This window comes from Egretta garzetta, unplaced genomic scaffold (genome assembly GCF_000687185.1).
Source record: "Egretta garzetta isolate BGI_Z169 unplaced genomic scaffold, ASM68718v1 scaffold607, whole genome shotgun sequence".
NCBI classification, from domain to species: Eukaryota; Metazoa; Chordata; class Aves; order Pelecaniformes; family Ardeidae; genus Egretta; species Egretta garzetta.
This window is the reverse complement of record NW_009260178.1, coordinates 469,087-486,820: the sequence shown is the minus strand read 5'-3', so window position 1 is coordinate 486,820 and position 17,734 is coordinate 469,087. Positions and strand designations below refer to the sequence as shown.

At 37.2% G+C, this 17,734-nt stretch overlaps 1 protein-coding gene across 2 annotated transcripts in view; it reads right to left on the bottom strand.

Moving 5' to 3' along the window:
- Nucleotides 1–938: 938 nt before the first annotated feature.
- Nucleotides 939–17,734, bottom strand: part of GEN1 (GEN1 Holliday junction 5' flap endonuclease) — a 17,185-nt gene continuing 389 nt past the window's right edge. Inside the window, exons 2-14 of one of the 2 annotated variants that reach the window (XM_035897192.1) lie at nucleotides 15,212–15,398; nucleotides 13,937–14,113; nucleotides 12,220–12,330; nucleotides 10,092–10,165; nucleotides 9,462–9,553; nucleotides 8,496–8,646; nucleotides 8,342–8,378; nucleotides 8,157–8,237; nucleotides 6,712–6,842; nucleotides 4,871–4,932; nucleotides 4,174–4,317; nucleotides 3,769–3,945; nucleotides 3,565–3,670 (exon numbers count right to left, since the gene is read on the bottom strand). In XM_035897192.1, the coding sequence (XP_035753085.1) occupies nucleotides 3,657–3,670; nucleotides 3,769–3,945; nucleotides 4,174–4,317; nucleotides 4,871–4,932; nucleotides 6,712–6,842; nucleotides 8,157–8,237; nucleotides 8,342–8,378; nucleotides 8,496–8,646; nucleotides 9,462–9,553; nucleotides 10,092–10,165; nucleotides 12,220–12,330; nucleotides 13,937–14,113; nucleotides 15,212–15,398 (1,438 nt within the window). In that variant the 3' untranslated portion in view covers nucleotides 3,565–3,656. Of the gene's footprint in view, nucleotides 3,946–4,173; nucleotides 4,318–4,870; nucleotides 4,933–6,711; nucleotides 6,843–8,156; nucleotides 8,238–8,341; nucleotides 8,379–8,495; nucleotides 8,647–9,461; nucleotides 9,554–10,091; nucleotides 10,166–12,219; nucleotides 12,331–13,936; nucleotides 14,114–15,211; nucleotides 15,399–17,734 lie in introns of both variants that reach the window. The other variant, XM_009641793.2, reaches the window with a different exon arrangement.

Genomic DNA, 17,734 nt, shown 5'->3' with positions numbered 1-17,734 from the left:
TGTTTGGGCTGACCAAGACAGATGATAAATGAAAATACATTCAGGTCATCAGGCTGATGTAGCACATCGATTTATACTTACAGCCAGTTTAACATAATCTTGTGGGACTATTTCCTGCAGAAGAGTTATCCCTTACACCCACTCAATTTATTTACGTGTTGTCTTCATGGGTGTGAGTGGCTGCAAAGCAGTCAGCTTTGGCACGGTAAAAACAGTTCCACAGAAGAAAAATAATCCCTAATCCTTAGGCCGATTAGATTACAGAAAGAGGAGAAATGAAAATGCTTTCAAAACCGTAATTGCCCTTCTGTAATGAATCACAAGTTTAATTCGAGCAACAGTCACCCCCCATGATAAACGTTCTTGTGGGTGTTTGCTGCAATGAGCAGCTACAGCCTAAACGGGAGAGGGCATCCTGTACAGTCATTTTCACATCTATTCCTGCTTCTGAGGTAGCGGCAGAAATCGTGCTCAAACTGCACTTATGGAACCAGATTAATTTGTAGTGATATCAGCAACAGTCACTTTTTTCCTTCTCCAGTTCTTAATGTCTTATGATTGTATCTCACTTCTGGTTTCCATCATCTGCAAAACATGAACTTGTCATAATTCTGGCACAGTATTTTCAGCGAATCATCCAATATAGCAGTCATGCCAGCCAGAGTTGGAAAACAAACACAAAACCTTCCAAAACCTGCTCTTCCCCACAGTTCTAAAAAAAAAAAAAAAAAACAACCCAAAAACCAACCAAAAAACCACCAAAACCCAACCCCCCCAAAAACCCTTAAAACACAGAAACCCACACACTGGGTGAAATCTTATCCCTCCAACAAGAGAGTGCACCCTCATCCACTGGACAGGAACAAAAGTGAGGTCATTCACGTGATGTTGGCATTTTTATTAAGGAAAATTCAAACTCTTGATTCCAACTTCCAGTACTCAAAATCAGCAGCAGCAAGGAAAAGAATCATACAGAACCAGTATGAACGTTTTTCCACAAAGAAATGGTCTGATCTCTCCACTACTGACCACTGCATAAGGATTCTCTCCATTTACGGTCCCCAGGTGACTGCTACTCTTCTTCTCCTTAGCTTATCTGTTCTTCTAGCTCCCCCTCACATCAGATGGGTGGTCAAGAGCCTCCAGAAGAGAGAGACCACCTCTAAAACCAAAAATACTTTTCCAATATTTTGTATTGTGTGCTCGTTTCAATGATACATTTCTCATTTGGAAAATCAACTATATATAAACTTCTTCCATCTTCCCACAGAGGAAAATATGAAACTACCATTTCCACTAATTACAGGTTGTATTATCTAGGGACTATCTATTTCTTCCTCAAGCACATCTGTAACTTAGTTTCCTGACTTTTAAAGCATCAGCCTTTATGAAGAAAGAACTGACATTTTCATTAAGGCATAGATATTCTAAATTTCTATTGTTAACATTGTATCTTGGTAAGAGCGTCCTTCTGTTTGGTCCACAGAAAAAGTTACGAACACTTACAGGCAGGCAAGGAAGCATTTTCTAATAAACTGTTGAAGACAACTTTTTTTTGTGTATGAACAGAGACTGCTTCTATCTTAAAGGGGTAGGAAGAACACCTTCAAAAATGCAGTTGTACTCAATTTCCCCCTTAGAAGCAAACACTTACATGATATTATTCAAAGAATCCACAATATCATCATTAGATTTTGATTTTCTGTAACTTAACCTTCATTCTGTCATAAACAGAAGTAAGTGTTACATGGGGTTTTATATCTTCTTTTTAAGAAAAAAAAAACCCCAAACTACAAATGTTTTATTAAAACAGCCATCAAATTTCCTTAAATATTAGATATGACAGCTACAAAACCAGAATACCCTTACATGGCTTACTCCATTTTTTGGAAGACACACACACTCAGAGCAGTTTATTAGAGGGCACAGCAGATACAAATTTAGCTCCCCTGCAAGGTACATCTGCTGTGTGTCTCTATCTGCTCCTTCAGAGATAATCAACACAACCAGCATCCCAGGATTTGAAAACCCATTTTAAAACTAACAAAATTAAGTTAGTGGAGCAGAATGGAAAATTTTAGCTGCAAAGAGCCGCTTGTCTTATTAAGACTATCCAACAGCAGTGCAGGCACTATTTTAATAAGTCTGGTTTTATTACCAGAAGGACTAATGGCTGTACAGAAAATCCTCACAACTGGCTGGGAAAAAACCCCTTATTTCATAAATAAACCTCCCTGCTCCCTTGTATACTATATCCTGATGCTTATTATCAAGTTCAGAGCACAATCAAGTCCAGAAGAACTGGCACTTGCCTATAATCAGCTATTTGGTATTTTTGCTAACATTTTAGTTTCAAACTTTAGCTCCAGTATGCAGTGTCCACTTAAAATTCATAGAGCATACTGTAGAAACTTTGAGAAAGAATGCTGGAAGAGCTGACGGTTCAGAGTTTATTGTCATCATAATCTATTTTATGGAGAAGCTAATTGATTTTGATTCTTTGTTTTAGCCTTTCAGACAGGGGAAGGGGACTGTCTGCCCATACAGAAGGCGGAACAGTACTCATGGCTCGTTGTGTGGGACCAGAACCTGAGCTCTCAAATGGTTGCTCTGGACTTTGGGAACAATTAACTTCCCCTACAGAGGATGGTTTTGGAGAAACTTGCAATGAGAAACTATTACCATCTTTTTTTAAATTGGTGTTTTTCTCCTTCCCTTTAATTATAAGGGCTGAGTCACTGTTTGTCCTTTTGCTAGTAACAATGTTACTGCTTTTCTTTGTAAAACATTTTTTAAACTGACCGGGGTTCAATTGCCTTTTCTGCTGCTCATAAATCAGATTTTTATTCATGTTCCCATCATCACTGTCTTCACTAGAAGAACATCTGTTCTGACACACACTCTTTTTAAAAGAAGTTTTCCAAATAGTTTGAGTACCAGCTTTTTTAATGTGACAGCCAGTTACAACATCTGCTGGCTTTTGAGATGCTGGAGGCATTTCACACCCAGGATGCAGCATCTCTGTTGTTTGCCCACTGAGGGCTAGAGATGTTGAACTGCTTATGTTATGGTTTTTTTTCATCATTTCAGCCAGGTTGTCAGCATTTTCGTACTGATCTCGATAAAAGTGCACGCATGATTCCCTTGCAGAGTTTTCTGATGGCACATTTTGGCTCTCCTGCACTAGTTTATTTAACTGACTTGAGGAAGAGATGTAATCTTTATCAGGATTCGATGTTTCTTTTGTTTGTTTTAAACATTTCAAAGACTCCGGTTGCATTACATCTTCAGACAACAACAGGTTTGATAGAATGGAAGTCTTCTTAAGTATTCGCTCGCTTAAAGACCACTTCTGAAGCTGTCCCACAGCATCATCTGAAACCAAATCATCCGCGCTGTCAGAATGATGCTGATCAGACTGCATAGCATCAGAGTATTCTGAGCTATTTCTTACTGTTTCATGACCTAGTGGATACGAGTGTTTTATGTGTGTAGTTGCATCTGCTGTGGGATCATGGGTATCACCCCTGTGGGCTGGTGAAGCACTGAAGAAGGTTTCTTCCCAATGAATACTGCTGAGCTGTAGACCAGGTGTTACAGAGGAAGAGGATGATATCCCTGAATTTTTTGTAAATTGTGCCGGCAATACAGATGAATCAGCCAACGTACTCTGTAAGAGCGAGTAAGGTGATGCAGTCAGAGTAAGATCAGCTGCTGATGCTGGCTTTTGAACAGTTGTTACGCAGGAAGCTGCAGCTAATGCTAGACCTTTTGATTCTGTGCTCCTCTGGCGTATCTGATCTTCTGGGGGACTTTCTATATCTGACAAGGAGTCTTGCACAGGAAGAATTCCACATCTAGATTTTAAATTCATTTGAGACAGAAGATCGCTAACTTCATCACAAACATTTGATAATTCCTTTTCTTTCGGTCTGTCTTTCCTGTCTAATAAAAAATAAAAAGGGAATATCAAAATGGCATATTAACCACAGTTCAGATTTCCTAGAGCTGAAGTATAAAATGGTAAGATAAAAGCACAGTCCCTGCAAGATACCATGCCTTGATCTTGACAAAAAATGATATTGCTCAATGGTGGGAGAAATGTTTGTTGCTCTTGCTTCTTGTATCCTGGCAAGACCTATAAGTTTGTAAGAAATAAGCTTTTGGACTTACTTTTCTGTTTCTTCTTCAGAACTTCTGACTTTTCCACTTGATAAAGGGCAACAACGTCAGGATAAGCAGCCTGAAACAAAGACTCTTCTTCTACTGTGACTACAAACAACTCTGCAGGCTCATCTTCTGCATCAACATAATGTTCTAAAAAATTAATGAATGTACATTAGACATGTATATGCACACATATCAAAGTAGGGAATAAGAAAAACAAAGAACAAAAAATTTATTTGAGTACAAAAAGGTATGTAAAAAGGCCAACAGTACAATGTTTGAGATTTAGCTACAAGTAAAGACTTTTTCTTTCTGCCAGTCTCCTGGCAGAAGCGGGCACACTGAAGGTAGAAGTCTATCAGCACAGAAAAATATCTAGCTAGTAAACAGTCACAGCTTTGGGTACACAGTGAAATAAGGCATGAAATACAGAGTCCAGGTCTTGTTAACATGTATCAGGAAAAGTTACCTGAAGACTTGAGTTCCTTGCTTTCTACGTAGATTTTTTTTTTTTAAAGCATTGCTTTTACTTTCGGGGTATGTGAAATTTGATTCACGTTTTCTATTGTTTATGAAACAGTTTCCAATCTCACCCACATTTCATTGCCTCACAGCATTGTCAAACTCTTTTCCTCTTTAAAGCATGCTTTCTCTTTTTCTATGAATTGTTTTGTTCCATAATGTACATAGAAACCAGACTAACCTGGCTTTTGCCACTCAATTTCAAAACAAGGAATTCCGTGTTTAACACGTGTCTTGACTACCCTGTAAGAACAAAAAGACGTCCATTAAATGGTTTTGTTTAAACAGGAAATGAAAAATCTAAGTTACCTAAAAATATTTCTATACTCTGGTTTGTAATGATTCAGAGGAAAAAAATATTCTTGCAATAGTGAAATTAATACACCTTTTAAAAATACACTACTTCTCTGTATAAGTTATACAGTAACATTTTGAGTCTAGATTTGAGTACTGAAACATTTTCATTTTTTTTAATGATACAGCTCAAAGGAGCATAACAAGAAATCAAAAAGCTATTCTGTAACAGACAACTGTAATGCAGACTCCTACAAACATCAGTTTGATATCTTCAACCAATGCCACAGAGGCAGCTATGGCCACAGATAGTAATTTTCTGAATGACCAGACAGGGTCATTTATATCCTTTGCATGAGAGCATGAAAGAAGATAAAACATGAACTGAGCAGGGACAGTCAGTCTTCATGAAATTTTTCTAAAAACATTCTCTGCACCCTAGTTTAATAGGCTCCTACGCGTGCAGAGGCTCCTGCTGCATCATTACTGCATTTTTAAACATTTATTAACAAAAGAAATCTTCCAGAGCATGCATGATTTGTCTTTTAAACTCCTGAAACACTAGAAAGTGTTATAAACAGAGGATGTCAATTAATTCATTCATCAAGGTAAATGCTGGTAATTTATCTAGCCAATCCATTTAAAAAGCAGCTCCCAATCAGCCTTTCCACTCCTTTGAAAGAAAACACCACCGAGAACAGCTTTTCTGCAAGTAATAATTTAGCAGACTATGACACATCAACCCAGAACAGATACTATCACATTGCTACTGACTGTTCTTCTGTCCCCCAAAATTAAGGCCTATAAAATCTTTAACAGCATCAAGGAACATGGAAAAACTACTAACCTTCTTGCATATTGCAAGAATTGCGGGGAGTGGGGGGAGAATTTGGGGTTCATTGGAGAAATGAAACCATCAGGTACTAAAGCTAAAATAAGTAACAATTCCCTTCACAGAGTGAAGTTAAGTTCTGATTTGCCAACAGACACTGTAGATTCTAAAAGTTTACTAAGTTTAAAGATTAGATAGATCATTTAAAAAAAATACATTGAGGACTTATAGAGTAAGAAGGTACTAATAATCCCTGAGTAATGGCAATCTGGTTAGTGGGAAAATATCCTAGGGGAAAGTAGTTACATGCTTATCTTGCTTTTTTTCTTGCATATCCATTTTCAGTAATGGATACTTGGTCATCTTTATATTCCTAAATGCAGCAGTTCTGAATGAAAATGTTTTGAGAACGGGTAACGAAATAGAACCATAAGCCAATGATTTCAGCAGGCACGTAGTACAACGACAGTCTGTAGGTCTGATAAGAAATTGGAGACCATGACTGAATCTGCAGATGCTCATTTCCAAGTCTAATTAACTTCTGTGATTTAAAACAAGATCCTAAACTTCTGCTAAGAACCTGAGCAGAAGATCAAACCACTAATGCTCTATCTCACGTGCAGATCCAAGGAAACAGAACAGCAAGTAAGCATAAGAAAAAGCAGGCATTGTCAGTTAGAATGAAAGGGAACTGCTATATGTGTTAATTTGTGCAGCAGTAGTGTAAGAATTGGTGTACTGATCCTAATTTTTAACTCTATTCAAAATGAGCACAAGGCTTGGAACAGAGATGGAAGAAAACAATTTTATTTCCGTAAAAAAAGTTAAAAAACCGCATGATTTTCCTCCAGCAGCAGAAGTAAACATATTAAGTTCAAGAAATCAAGCTACATTACCGTTTTGCCTGCAGCTGTTTTGCATCAATGTATCCAGATTTTCTCTGGATCATATCATAACGTGTCAATAGCACTAACAGTTTCTTACAAGCGTAATGTTTGGGCCACTCCATCTTCTCAGAAGCAAATATCTGTCAGTATAAAAAAAACCACCCCAAACTTTAGAACTTTCTTATTCTGTTAGGTATCATGCTTAGACAGCTATGGAGTAGGGACACAGGACTGAACACTTGAAGTATCTAGAATGCTTTTATACGTTAGTGTAATGCGTAACGGTATCTCAACTGCCAAGGGAGGGAAGAGTCGTCTGTGACAGGGCAGATTCATCAGCTGTCAGTAACAAGCCCAGGGAACAGCTGCGTGGTGGCAGCAGCAGGGATAAGGGAGTTGCTAAACACCTGATTGGATTCAGATTGGCTGTGCAAGGAGCTGTGAAAAATAAGGATTTTGCATGTGAGAGAAGGATGATCACGGATTTTCATTAAATCTACATTGTTCAACAGCAGTCTATTATGCTATACACAGTTCTCACTGTTATCAATCCCTGAAAAGGAAACGCTGTAAAAGATCTGCTTTCACTAATAAAAAAACCAAATAAAAATCATTCTTAGAAAACAATGCATGCTGCGGCCTCAAGAAAGGACGTCTAAGCGATAAAAAAAAAAAAAAAAAAAAAAAAAATAAAGAAGGCTCACAAGATATTTATCCTTCCTTCTATGGACAGAGGAATAAGCTAGACCACTTTGAGCTTCACTTACTTTCAATTAAAGGGTCTCTGAACTTGAGAGCTGATAGTATGGTGCTAAAAACCAGCCTCCTATCTTTTTTTTTTTTTTGGGAAACAGGCAACATACAGAATAAAAGCCACTTCTGCTTGTTATATAGAGAAGCTGTTTATCTCAATGATACCAAAGAAAAAAAATCATTGAAAAATCATTGAAAAAGAAAGGTTAATGTTAAAAAAAGTAGTCCACAATCATGACTTGCTATAATACCCAAAGGGTCAATATGATGATGAAACAAGAACAGGTAAAACCAAGAGCTGTACCTATCAACACCTTTATGACAGGTGAATGAAAACAAAAGAAATAACATCCCTGAAGTATGTATTATCTCATAACCATATACTTTATAGACTATATAGATAATGCAGCACTCAGCAACCCAATCTAGTCATACTAGATGGTGAAAAACAAAACAATAGCAAGTGACCCTTTATTCTAAGTTCTCGTTCTTACACTTTTCTACACACCTATATACACCAACTGATTTTTTTCAGTCTTCAATTTTACACTTTCAAAAAATGAGGTATATTAAGAAGAGTTAGCACGAGTTAATTCTTATTTCCAGTAAAACTCTCAGTGAAGATCAAAATTATCACAGATGCCTTCCTTAGCAATAAACAAAAAACTACAGAGCTGAATAACCAGTATTTTGTTATATACCTGAAAGGACAATAAATTTGGCCTTTGGCATTCCTTTATCTTGATCAATTTATTCTTGTTTACAAGAAATTCTTGGATAACCTTGAGAAAAAAAAAGAAGAGTTTAAAAGAGGGCAGAAAACTGAATTTCAATTAATTGATTAAAAAAAAAAAAAAGAAAATCTTTAAATAGGCTTGTTTGTTACCTCAGAGAACGGAAAGCCCTCACAACTGTTAGCTTTTCTGCAGGTAAAACAAATGTATTAGGAACTGAATATAAATGGGAAAAATGCAGAATTTAAATGCTCACCCTGCACATGAACGCAGGGAAAAGCAGTTCAATTTTCAAGACATTCCTACTTTCTGATATTGTCCTCCACTGCACTTGCTTGTTTCACTCGCTCTAGCCGATGCCATTCACAAGGGCAGCTGTATTTAGAGTCATTGGGTTTGCAGGATCTGGTGCTTTCACAGAATTTACATCCACTGTGCTCATGTTCTTTGTATGATCCTATCGAAGCAGGTGCACAAAGCATGAGGAGAAAAGGTTTCCAAAATCTCCAAGTATGCAAAGCTAACAGTACAAACACAAAGCTCAGAACACATATGACCCTGACATAAACAGCAGCTGTAAGCAGATCCGAGTGCTTTAGCTGCATTTCTAGATCTACAGTGAAAACTGACAAATACAAGCAAGCTGCCAATTTCTTTTTTGAAGACTTTTCCCCCAAGTTTCAGACCTTATGCTGAAAACTTTATTACCTAAAAACCACCATAGTCCATGACAACCTGACAAGTGTGTAAGTAACATATTTGAAACAAGCATTTCCTTCTCCAAGTGACAGGTTTGAACAGGTTCACTGATGAAAGATGCTACCAAAAAGAGGTTCCTTAAGATGAATTTCTTAAAAAGAAAACACTGCAGCAAAACCCAGCATTGCTAATAGATTCAGTCCTCTTGATGCAAGACCAATTCAGGCAACTAAAGAAACAGTTGTGTGTCAGTATAGCATGCATGCTTTCCTTACTGATAATCTTAAAAAGGCAAATATCTGGGATCACACAACAACGCTGTGATTACGTTCCACCTGCTATCACCTGGTTGAACGTCTGAAGAAAGGTAGTACCCCAGCCTCAAAATATTTATATAAAGATACATATACACAATATTGAAAATGTGAAGACAGCCCAGGAGGTGAATGACAAGATAAGGAGTTTTTAATCCAGTTATGAAATACTCCAAACCCAAACAAACAAAAACCCCTCCTACCCAGAACAAAAAGTAACTAGGCTAAAAATAAAATTCAACACTTTTTTTACACTGACCTGGATGATGGCACTCAGAACAGTGAACTACCCTTTTAACAACCAAAGGTGGATTTTTATCACACTGAAATTGTTCTTTCCATTGCTCAAACCTAAAAGGATGATATTAAAAGGATTAAGAAATATTTTTAACTTTCATACTCAAAACACTGAAAAATACTCCCTTTACACTTCTTGGGCAGCTACCCAAGGAACAGTGTTTTCTAGTTTATGAAATAGATTTATTTTTTTTTCTTTAAGTACACTATATGATTGTTGGATTTCTAGTATTGACACACACATTATGATAATGAACATAAAAAGCATTTGGTATCTCATGTCTGATCCACAACCCAATCAAAAATCAGCAGAAATTTCTCATCAGTCCCCTATGACTTCCTTTCCAGTATACCAACATTGATCTGCTAGCTCAAGAGCCAGGAGCCAGCTAACGTTTAAAACAATTAAGAAGCTTGTCTAGCAAAACACACAATTCATTTAGCAAATATAAAATAAAGAATATAGTAATCTCTTTCCTCTTTATGCCCGAATTGAAGTATTGCAAGCATTGTCTTGGAGCTGAAGTACATACCAGCAAGCCTTTGAATTAAATCAAAGTATTTCAGCATGCAACATAGTTTTTCACTTTACCTTTGCAATAAGTTTTGACCTCGCAAAGTCTCAATTAACTTTAAAGCTTGCTCTTTCCCAACTCCTGGAACACCCTATAGAGACAGAAATACGATATGTTAATGACAAACAGAAAGTATTCAGAATTTCATAAAAAAAAACCCTTAATAACATTATGTAGAGAAATGGCAAAAATTATCCCAGATGTTGAGAATAAATTGAGAAAAATAATTTTGACCAAGTTCTAAAGTCAGAGAAGGAGACAGACTACAGCTGTACTAGTGTAACACACACAACTTTTAATATTTTTAAGATCTCAAGCACTTATGCAAAATCAATTTTGAGAGGTGACAAAGAAAGTACTACAGCATTTTCTGAAGAAAAACTGAAAACCCCAATAAAACCACAAACCCAAAGAACACCTCCCCTCCCTTTCAATAATTGCTTGCTTGATTTTGATATTTACTCCATTATTACATCTGTAAGTATGCATGTCCTTCACAGGAAGAGGGACTACCATTATGGATAATAGATAGGAACCGCAAATATTTTCTGGAACCTAGCACACGGACTGAAATCCAGAACTTGGTAGTAACCTCTAGACATGCTGAAGAGCGAAAGTCAGTTCATTCAAAACAACCATAATGATTTATAACATACATACTGCTTTTCCAGTTCCTCCTTCAATCCTTACTCTAGTCTATTTTGCCAAGAATCAGTACAGTTGAATATAAAGTTTGTATTGAGTGTGCTTTCTACAGCATTATTACAAATAAATCTATAGCATATTTTTACTCAGCTGTTAATGGCTGAACTGAATACATGCAACCATATGAAATAATGTACATTCAAAACCCATCAGAAATTCTCATTGGACTGCAGCCAGCCAGTCAGGCAGAGTGTCAGATATTCGGCTTCTGCAAGGAAAGCATCGTTTTGATATATATTCAACAAAGTAAGTGCAATTCTAGAGTGGTATTCTCATTTATCTGTTCTGCCAATCCCAATTCCCAATGCACTCCCATAATTCAGGTTTCCTTAGAAGTTTCTGTCTCTATCCACTTTGCTGTGCTGCAGTAACCAAAAAAGACACCCATTTGGCATCACATAATCATGTCGCTTTAGGACTGTGCAAGAACCTGGTGTTCTGGGAGCTGCTAGTTCCATTACAGTAACCACCAGTTAGCCAGTACCTTTTTTTACTCCCTCTCTATACATCTATTTTGTTGTTGTAGTAGTAGTAATAATAATAAAAAACCCAGACTATTTAAAGATTCCTATAACAGAAGCAAGTCTTTCAGAAAAAAAAAATAAAAAATAGAGCTATTTGCTCTTTCAGCAATATCAGTTGTTTAAAAGGACAGTTTTATCAAATTGGAAGACAATGATTTAAGAATAACTAGATATCTACTGCAAGCCTGAATGGGAGCAACTCTTGCCTGAAGTCACCATATAATGAACTGTATGGAAATCAATTTTCATTCTGCTTCCTTTCCATCTCAGATAGCTATTACAACAGCTTCTGTTCAAAGTCTCCAAAAAAATTCAATAGCTTACAGGAAAAAAAAAATAGTAAAGCAGTAATGAGTGAGATCCCTCTCACTTCATTCATCAGGCAAACTTTCAAACAGGTGACTCCTACTTCATAGATCATATATTTACAAATGATAGAACTAAAAGGGATATATCCAAACTGCATCCAGAACTGGCATTACTAATAACTGTGGTTCAAAACTACATTATTAACTATTCCAAACAGCATAGACAAAGCTGTTTTTTCTTATTTTCCACAGCTGCTCTGCCAGGGATGTACTTTAACACGAACAAGTTCAAAGTATCCCGGCAAACAACTCAGTCCTCACTTTTGCTCAGAGTAATCAACATCTAAATTTTTGTCTTCACCTCTATTATGTAAAAGTCTGGAATAATACATACCAGTTTTGAAAGATTAATGTTCATGAACCATTCTGATTATCTTTAAGCCTTCACAAACAAAATTTACAGTACTTTATTAAGTATCATCTTCAACTAGATCTGAGTAATCATTCATTGCATACGGTGTTGTTAGCATGCACACGTCTCCCTTGATACAGTGTCTTGAAAGACAATAAGCTGTAAGTACCTAATAAAAAATAATTATATTGCTTACCTTTGGAAGGTAATCACAACCCAGAAGAACAGCTAGCCCAATTAAAGACTCTCTGTCACAACCAAGCTTCTCCTTAATAGAAGACATTGTATAACAGTCAAGAAGTGGATCCTGCAAAAGAAATTTATCATACATTTTATTTCTCTTAACATCAGGGAAAGAAACTGCCCTGAGTCACGTTCATTTGTGATTGCTTACCCACCCCTAGTCACCCACATCTGCAGGAAATGGGTCTATCCCGTAAGAGGTGTCCAATAGCGCAAAAAAAAAAAAAAATCAAAGCAGTAATTAAAATTTATAATGTATTGCATGGACACCACATGAATAACTACAGTTCTGGAATTTCAAGTAGTAAGTATGGACAGCAACTGTTGAAAGGAACTAAATAAGCTAAGGGGTGTTTTACGGTTTACTACCTGTAGAAAAAGTGTGGCAAAACTAACGTTATCTAGTACTAGTGCCTGTGTTAAGTCATCTCAAGAACTTCACCTTTAAAAATCCATGTAAACATTTTTAATATGCATTATTAAAAATGCATATTAGGCATGAGCTAAAGGAACACCTGAAGCTTTGAAGAGTAGAGGGACTCTAGCACACCACATGAAATCAAGCTTAACATGAATCAAAACACAGAACACTGCACCCCCCCACCGCAAACCCCCTCCACAAGCCAACAACCCCAAATAATCCAGTCTTCTGGAACAGATACCCCTGACAGACACAGACACAATGTTTTAATGCTGACTTAGCTATGTAACAAAGTACACTTGAAAGATCGAGGCCACTTTCATTTTTGGCGATAAATAACAAGGAAGTTAACTGACAGAAAAGACAAAACCCAAACATGGTGCCATCAAAGCAAATCATCTTCCATCAACCAATTATTTTTTTTAAAAAGTTAATTGTTCATAGTGCTTTTTTATTTCTGTTCTATTGATTTTCTCCTACCATTGAAGTATTTTCTCAAAAAGTCTTCCAGATGAACATGATTTAAAATTCCAACCCTAGTATTATTTTTCCTCCACTTTCTTGTGGAAGGGAGGGAACACATGCATTCCTTTCTCTGATTTACAGATAAAGTATAAATTACGGAAATTTGGGGTAACTTTTCACCAGTTCTGGAAAATTGCATTCCTAACAAGTGAACGCTTCAGCTCAAGGTCATTCAGAAAAACAAATCAGTTATTATTGCAACAAGTGATTATGATACAGATGTACAATCCCTACCCTATTCATGTTCAATTACAGACTAATAGTATTAATTGTAACTATATTCATAGTAAAACAAACCAGTAAGATATGCAAGTGTGCGAACACTGTTATGAGACCCAGGAGGCTGACCGCTCACATATGCCATAATGGTAAATTTACAGGAAACAATTATTTCACTCAAATTCTCCACTGTAAAGGAGGAAAAGAGGGGAGGAGTGGCAGGAGAAATTTGCTACTTAGCTTTATATTGCACATCACAGGACACTACAAACACAGACAATACTGTAAGTGTTCTCCAATACTGATGTTTTGCTCTCACATCCAATACGTTCATTTCCAATGAATCAAACAAAACATGCTTGTCTTAGAAGTACTATTTTAAACAAACTCAAGCACTAGAGGGTAAGTGTAATCATATCGAAGTAATTAGTTCAAGTTCCTTCTTTCCATTTACATTTTTGGGAAGAGTCTAAAGAGAGGGCAAGAACGGGATGAGGTACGTTACCTTAGCATTCATGGCAAAGTTTCTATAAACTGTTTGAGCTCCATATAAGAAGACATCTCCATCATTGGTAATGCAGCCATCAACGTGCCCTTTTGCATTTAGGTATGCACACATTGCCTCTGCTTCCCCAGCTGCTTGAACCCATGGGACACCTAAACACTCCAGCAGTTCGAGACACTAAAAGAAAGAATCCAAAAGGAAAGAGATTGAATGCTGAATTAGCTCCACTTATTAGCGCTCATTGTCTCAGACACAAGTGTATACAAAAACTGCTACTGTTGCACTACCTGTAGACCACTACACCAACACAAGCACTACTTTAGAAGAAACATGGTTTACCATTACAGTCAAAAGCCAACTAAGAGCAAAGTATTAATTACAGGACTTGAACACAGCATGATTAATGGTTACTCCTTCACAAAAAATCTTTACACTTTAAATAGATATTTAGGATGTTTTCAAAAGCGTAACAAAGGAATATTTGTCTTTGTAAAGCAACGCCATTTACTCAAGCAGTAATACTGGGCATCTCTCAACAGACACCAGATTCCCTGAGAATGTCAAGCATATAAGTACAGTACTGTTGGCCTAGTAAGACTGGACTGCAGTATAAGACTTACTGATGTACACTCATATATACTTCTTACAAATTTCAGAAAAAAATATTTATTTTACAATTTAAGAATAAAACATGAATTGATACGTTCAATCTACTGAAGCCATGAGCATCTATAAATTCTATTTCATAAATGTCTCAACCATCTATACCAAGACTATACAAGCTTCCTTTTAGCTTAACACAGCATGTTTCCAACACGCGTATCCTCTTAGCTATTCCGCTAGTTTACCAAATCATAGATCTAGGTTAGAAAACAGTTCTGTGCACCCTTGAAAAACACACTAACTTCGCTTACATAGGTACAGAACACATTCCTGTTTTCATGTATACCTCAATCTAGGGGAAAAAAGAAAGTATCAGCACTACTGAAGAACAAGGAAGTTGAATTTCTGTAATAAACATTCAGTTATGACTGTGGGTCATTACAGCATACATGCACAAGAACACATCAAACAAGAAAATTATTCTCACATTGTCCCTCTACAACAGTTAACAGATGCCGTAATTTCAAAGGCATGTGTTCCTTCAAAACTCTCAATACTGTTGAAATTTGTTGTGTAGAAAACTATTAATTCTTTCAAGTTCTTGTATTTAATTTGATTAAGATTTCTTCCTATCACATTAAAAATACTGAAACACAGGCCTCAGTTACTCACCTCTTTTAAAATGGTTTTAAATAAAGATCTCCCTGTTCTTGCAGCTCCAACTTTCTTCAAAGGTCCATAGCGCATCTCGTTCCTCTTGCTCATGGTATCTGCTTTCAATTTGGGGGCCTCTCCTTCCATGACAAACACTAGTTTAATTCCCATTGATGTTAGGAAAGAGAACCGAAAAAATAGGTTTCTGCAATAGAGCAAGGTGATCCATAAGCTGCAGAATTAGTGAAGCCTGATTTCTTCACTTTGTCCTTACATCCCTCAGCCTACCCCAGGAACAATTTTCGCTTTCTCTCCCCCTTTTACGAGAGTCCCTCACCCCCAAACTAACAAATCTTTCATCTATAACCTTATCTTTGGTTGTTTAACTATGTTTAACCTTCATAGTTGTTTAACTATGAACTTGCAATAGCTTTACAAAATCCCCAAGAAAATACCACATAAGGACAAGAAAGATCTTTTTTAGGTGTAAAGACATAAGCAAATTTAAAAGGCTTAATAAAAAACATTCAATACCCAAAGTCTGCTTCCAAACTTACATCCACACTGATTCTTTTACATCAAATTTAAATCCCAAATCTATCAATACAGGTACATCAGATTCTGAAGTAACTGAATGCTGCAGTATTAGACAGACTCATAGATACCATTACCATGCCAGTCATATACAAACCAGCATCACTGATAAATGGAATTTTGCAAGGTAGCAATAACACCCATTTGGTCTGTAACAGTAAAATTGAGAGCAGTAACATCAGACACCATATGCATTTTCCAGTAATTCCAAGATCAATCTTTCAAAAAGAGTAGACTAAACATTTATATTTCTTCGATTGACAGGTAAAGACCATTACTCTAGATTTAATTTTGTACATTTGCTGTTGGTAAAAAAGATAAGCTGATCTTCTGAGGCTAGTTCTATTTTCACAAATGATACAAAAATCAATCACTTACAGTAAGTTTCTCTAAAATACTTAGCAAAACAATTTAATTTCCAACTGCCTGAAAACTTTTTTTTTTTTTGTTAGAAACCTGTTCATTTGTCCTGCTTTGGAAAGACTACCCAAGAGAGCTGGACTGATGCTTCCAATTCCACTGCACACAGAACATCCTATCAGAGGGCAGTAATGACTTTAGTCACGTTTCAAGTTTCAGTTAATTATCCACTCAGGGTCATAAGCACAACATTTCAAGAAATTATTCTCAAAAGATGCTGATATTTCACATCAGTTGAATTCAACAGAAGCCACAGAACATCTAACAGCAGCCAGTAACACAGTATTCTTGAGCTAACCAGTAACAGGTCATTTATGAACATTTGTATATATTTCCATTTTTGTCAGCATCACTTGAAGAAAACACCGCTTTGAAGCTGCAGCTGCTTATACTCGCTTATCCCTTAAGTATGTGATTAATTTAAATTAAAAATATACATATTCTTTAAGGTTGTGCATAAGCCTGTGGAATGATTTAAACATATTTAATTCAACATGGGGTTTAACTAGAATTTTTATTTATAAGGCAGATCAGGCTAGAGCATGCATGACTCTCAGTGTGTTCTGAACACAGCAAACTGCTGTGATAAACAGCTGAAACTCCCATAATACCTTCCATCGTGTAGCCTCAGGAATATATAGGAATTAGCACATTGATTTGTGTTCCTTGATACTGTGGCATAACACTGTGTGATAATGCGGATTAAGACAAACACGGTTCTGCTTATATCCATCTCATCCTTAACTACAGTTGAGGCCTGGAGACAAAGAAGGCTGGGCCCAAGAACTTCGATTTGTACCTGAGCATTAAGCTGAACTCAGCCAGTACCACAAAATCATGGAATTGTTCAGGTTGGAAAAAACTTTTAAGATCATCAAGTCCAACCGCTGCCCTAGCACTGCCAAGTCCACCACTAAACCATGTCCCTAAGCACCTCGTCTACCCAGCTTTTAAATATCTCCAGGAATGGGGACTCGACCACTTCCCCGCATAGCCTTTCCAATGCTTGACAACCCTTTTGGGGAAGAAGTTTTTCCTAATGTCTAACCTAAACCTGCCCTGGTGCAACTTCAGACCATTTCCCCTCGTCCTATCGTCCATTACCAGCGAGAAGAGACCAACACCCACCTCACTACAACCTCCTGTCAGGCAGTTGTAGAGGACGTTAAGGTCTCCTCTCAGCCTCCTCTCCTCCAGACCAAACAACCCCAGTTCCCTCAACCGCTCCTCGTAAGACTTGTGCTCCAGACCCCTCACCAGCTTGGTTGCTCTCCTTTGGACATGTTCCAGCAATGCAATGTCTTTCTTGTAGTGAGGGGCCCAAAACCGAACACAGTGTTTGAGGTGCAGCCTCACCAGTGCCCAGTACAGGGGCATGCTCACTTCTCTACTCCTGCTGGCCACACTATTCCTGATACAAGCCAGGATGCCATTGGCCTTCTTGGCCACCTGGGCACACTGCTGGCTCATATTCAGCCAGCTGTCAACCAGTACCCCCAGGTCTTTTTTCCGCCAGGCAGCTTTCCA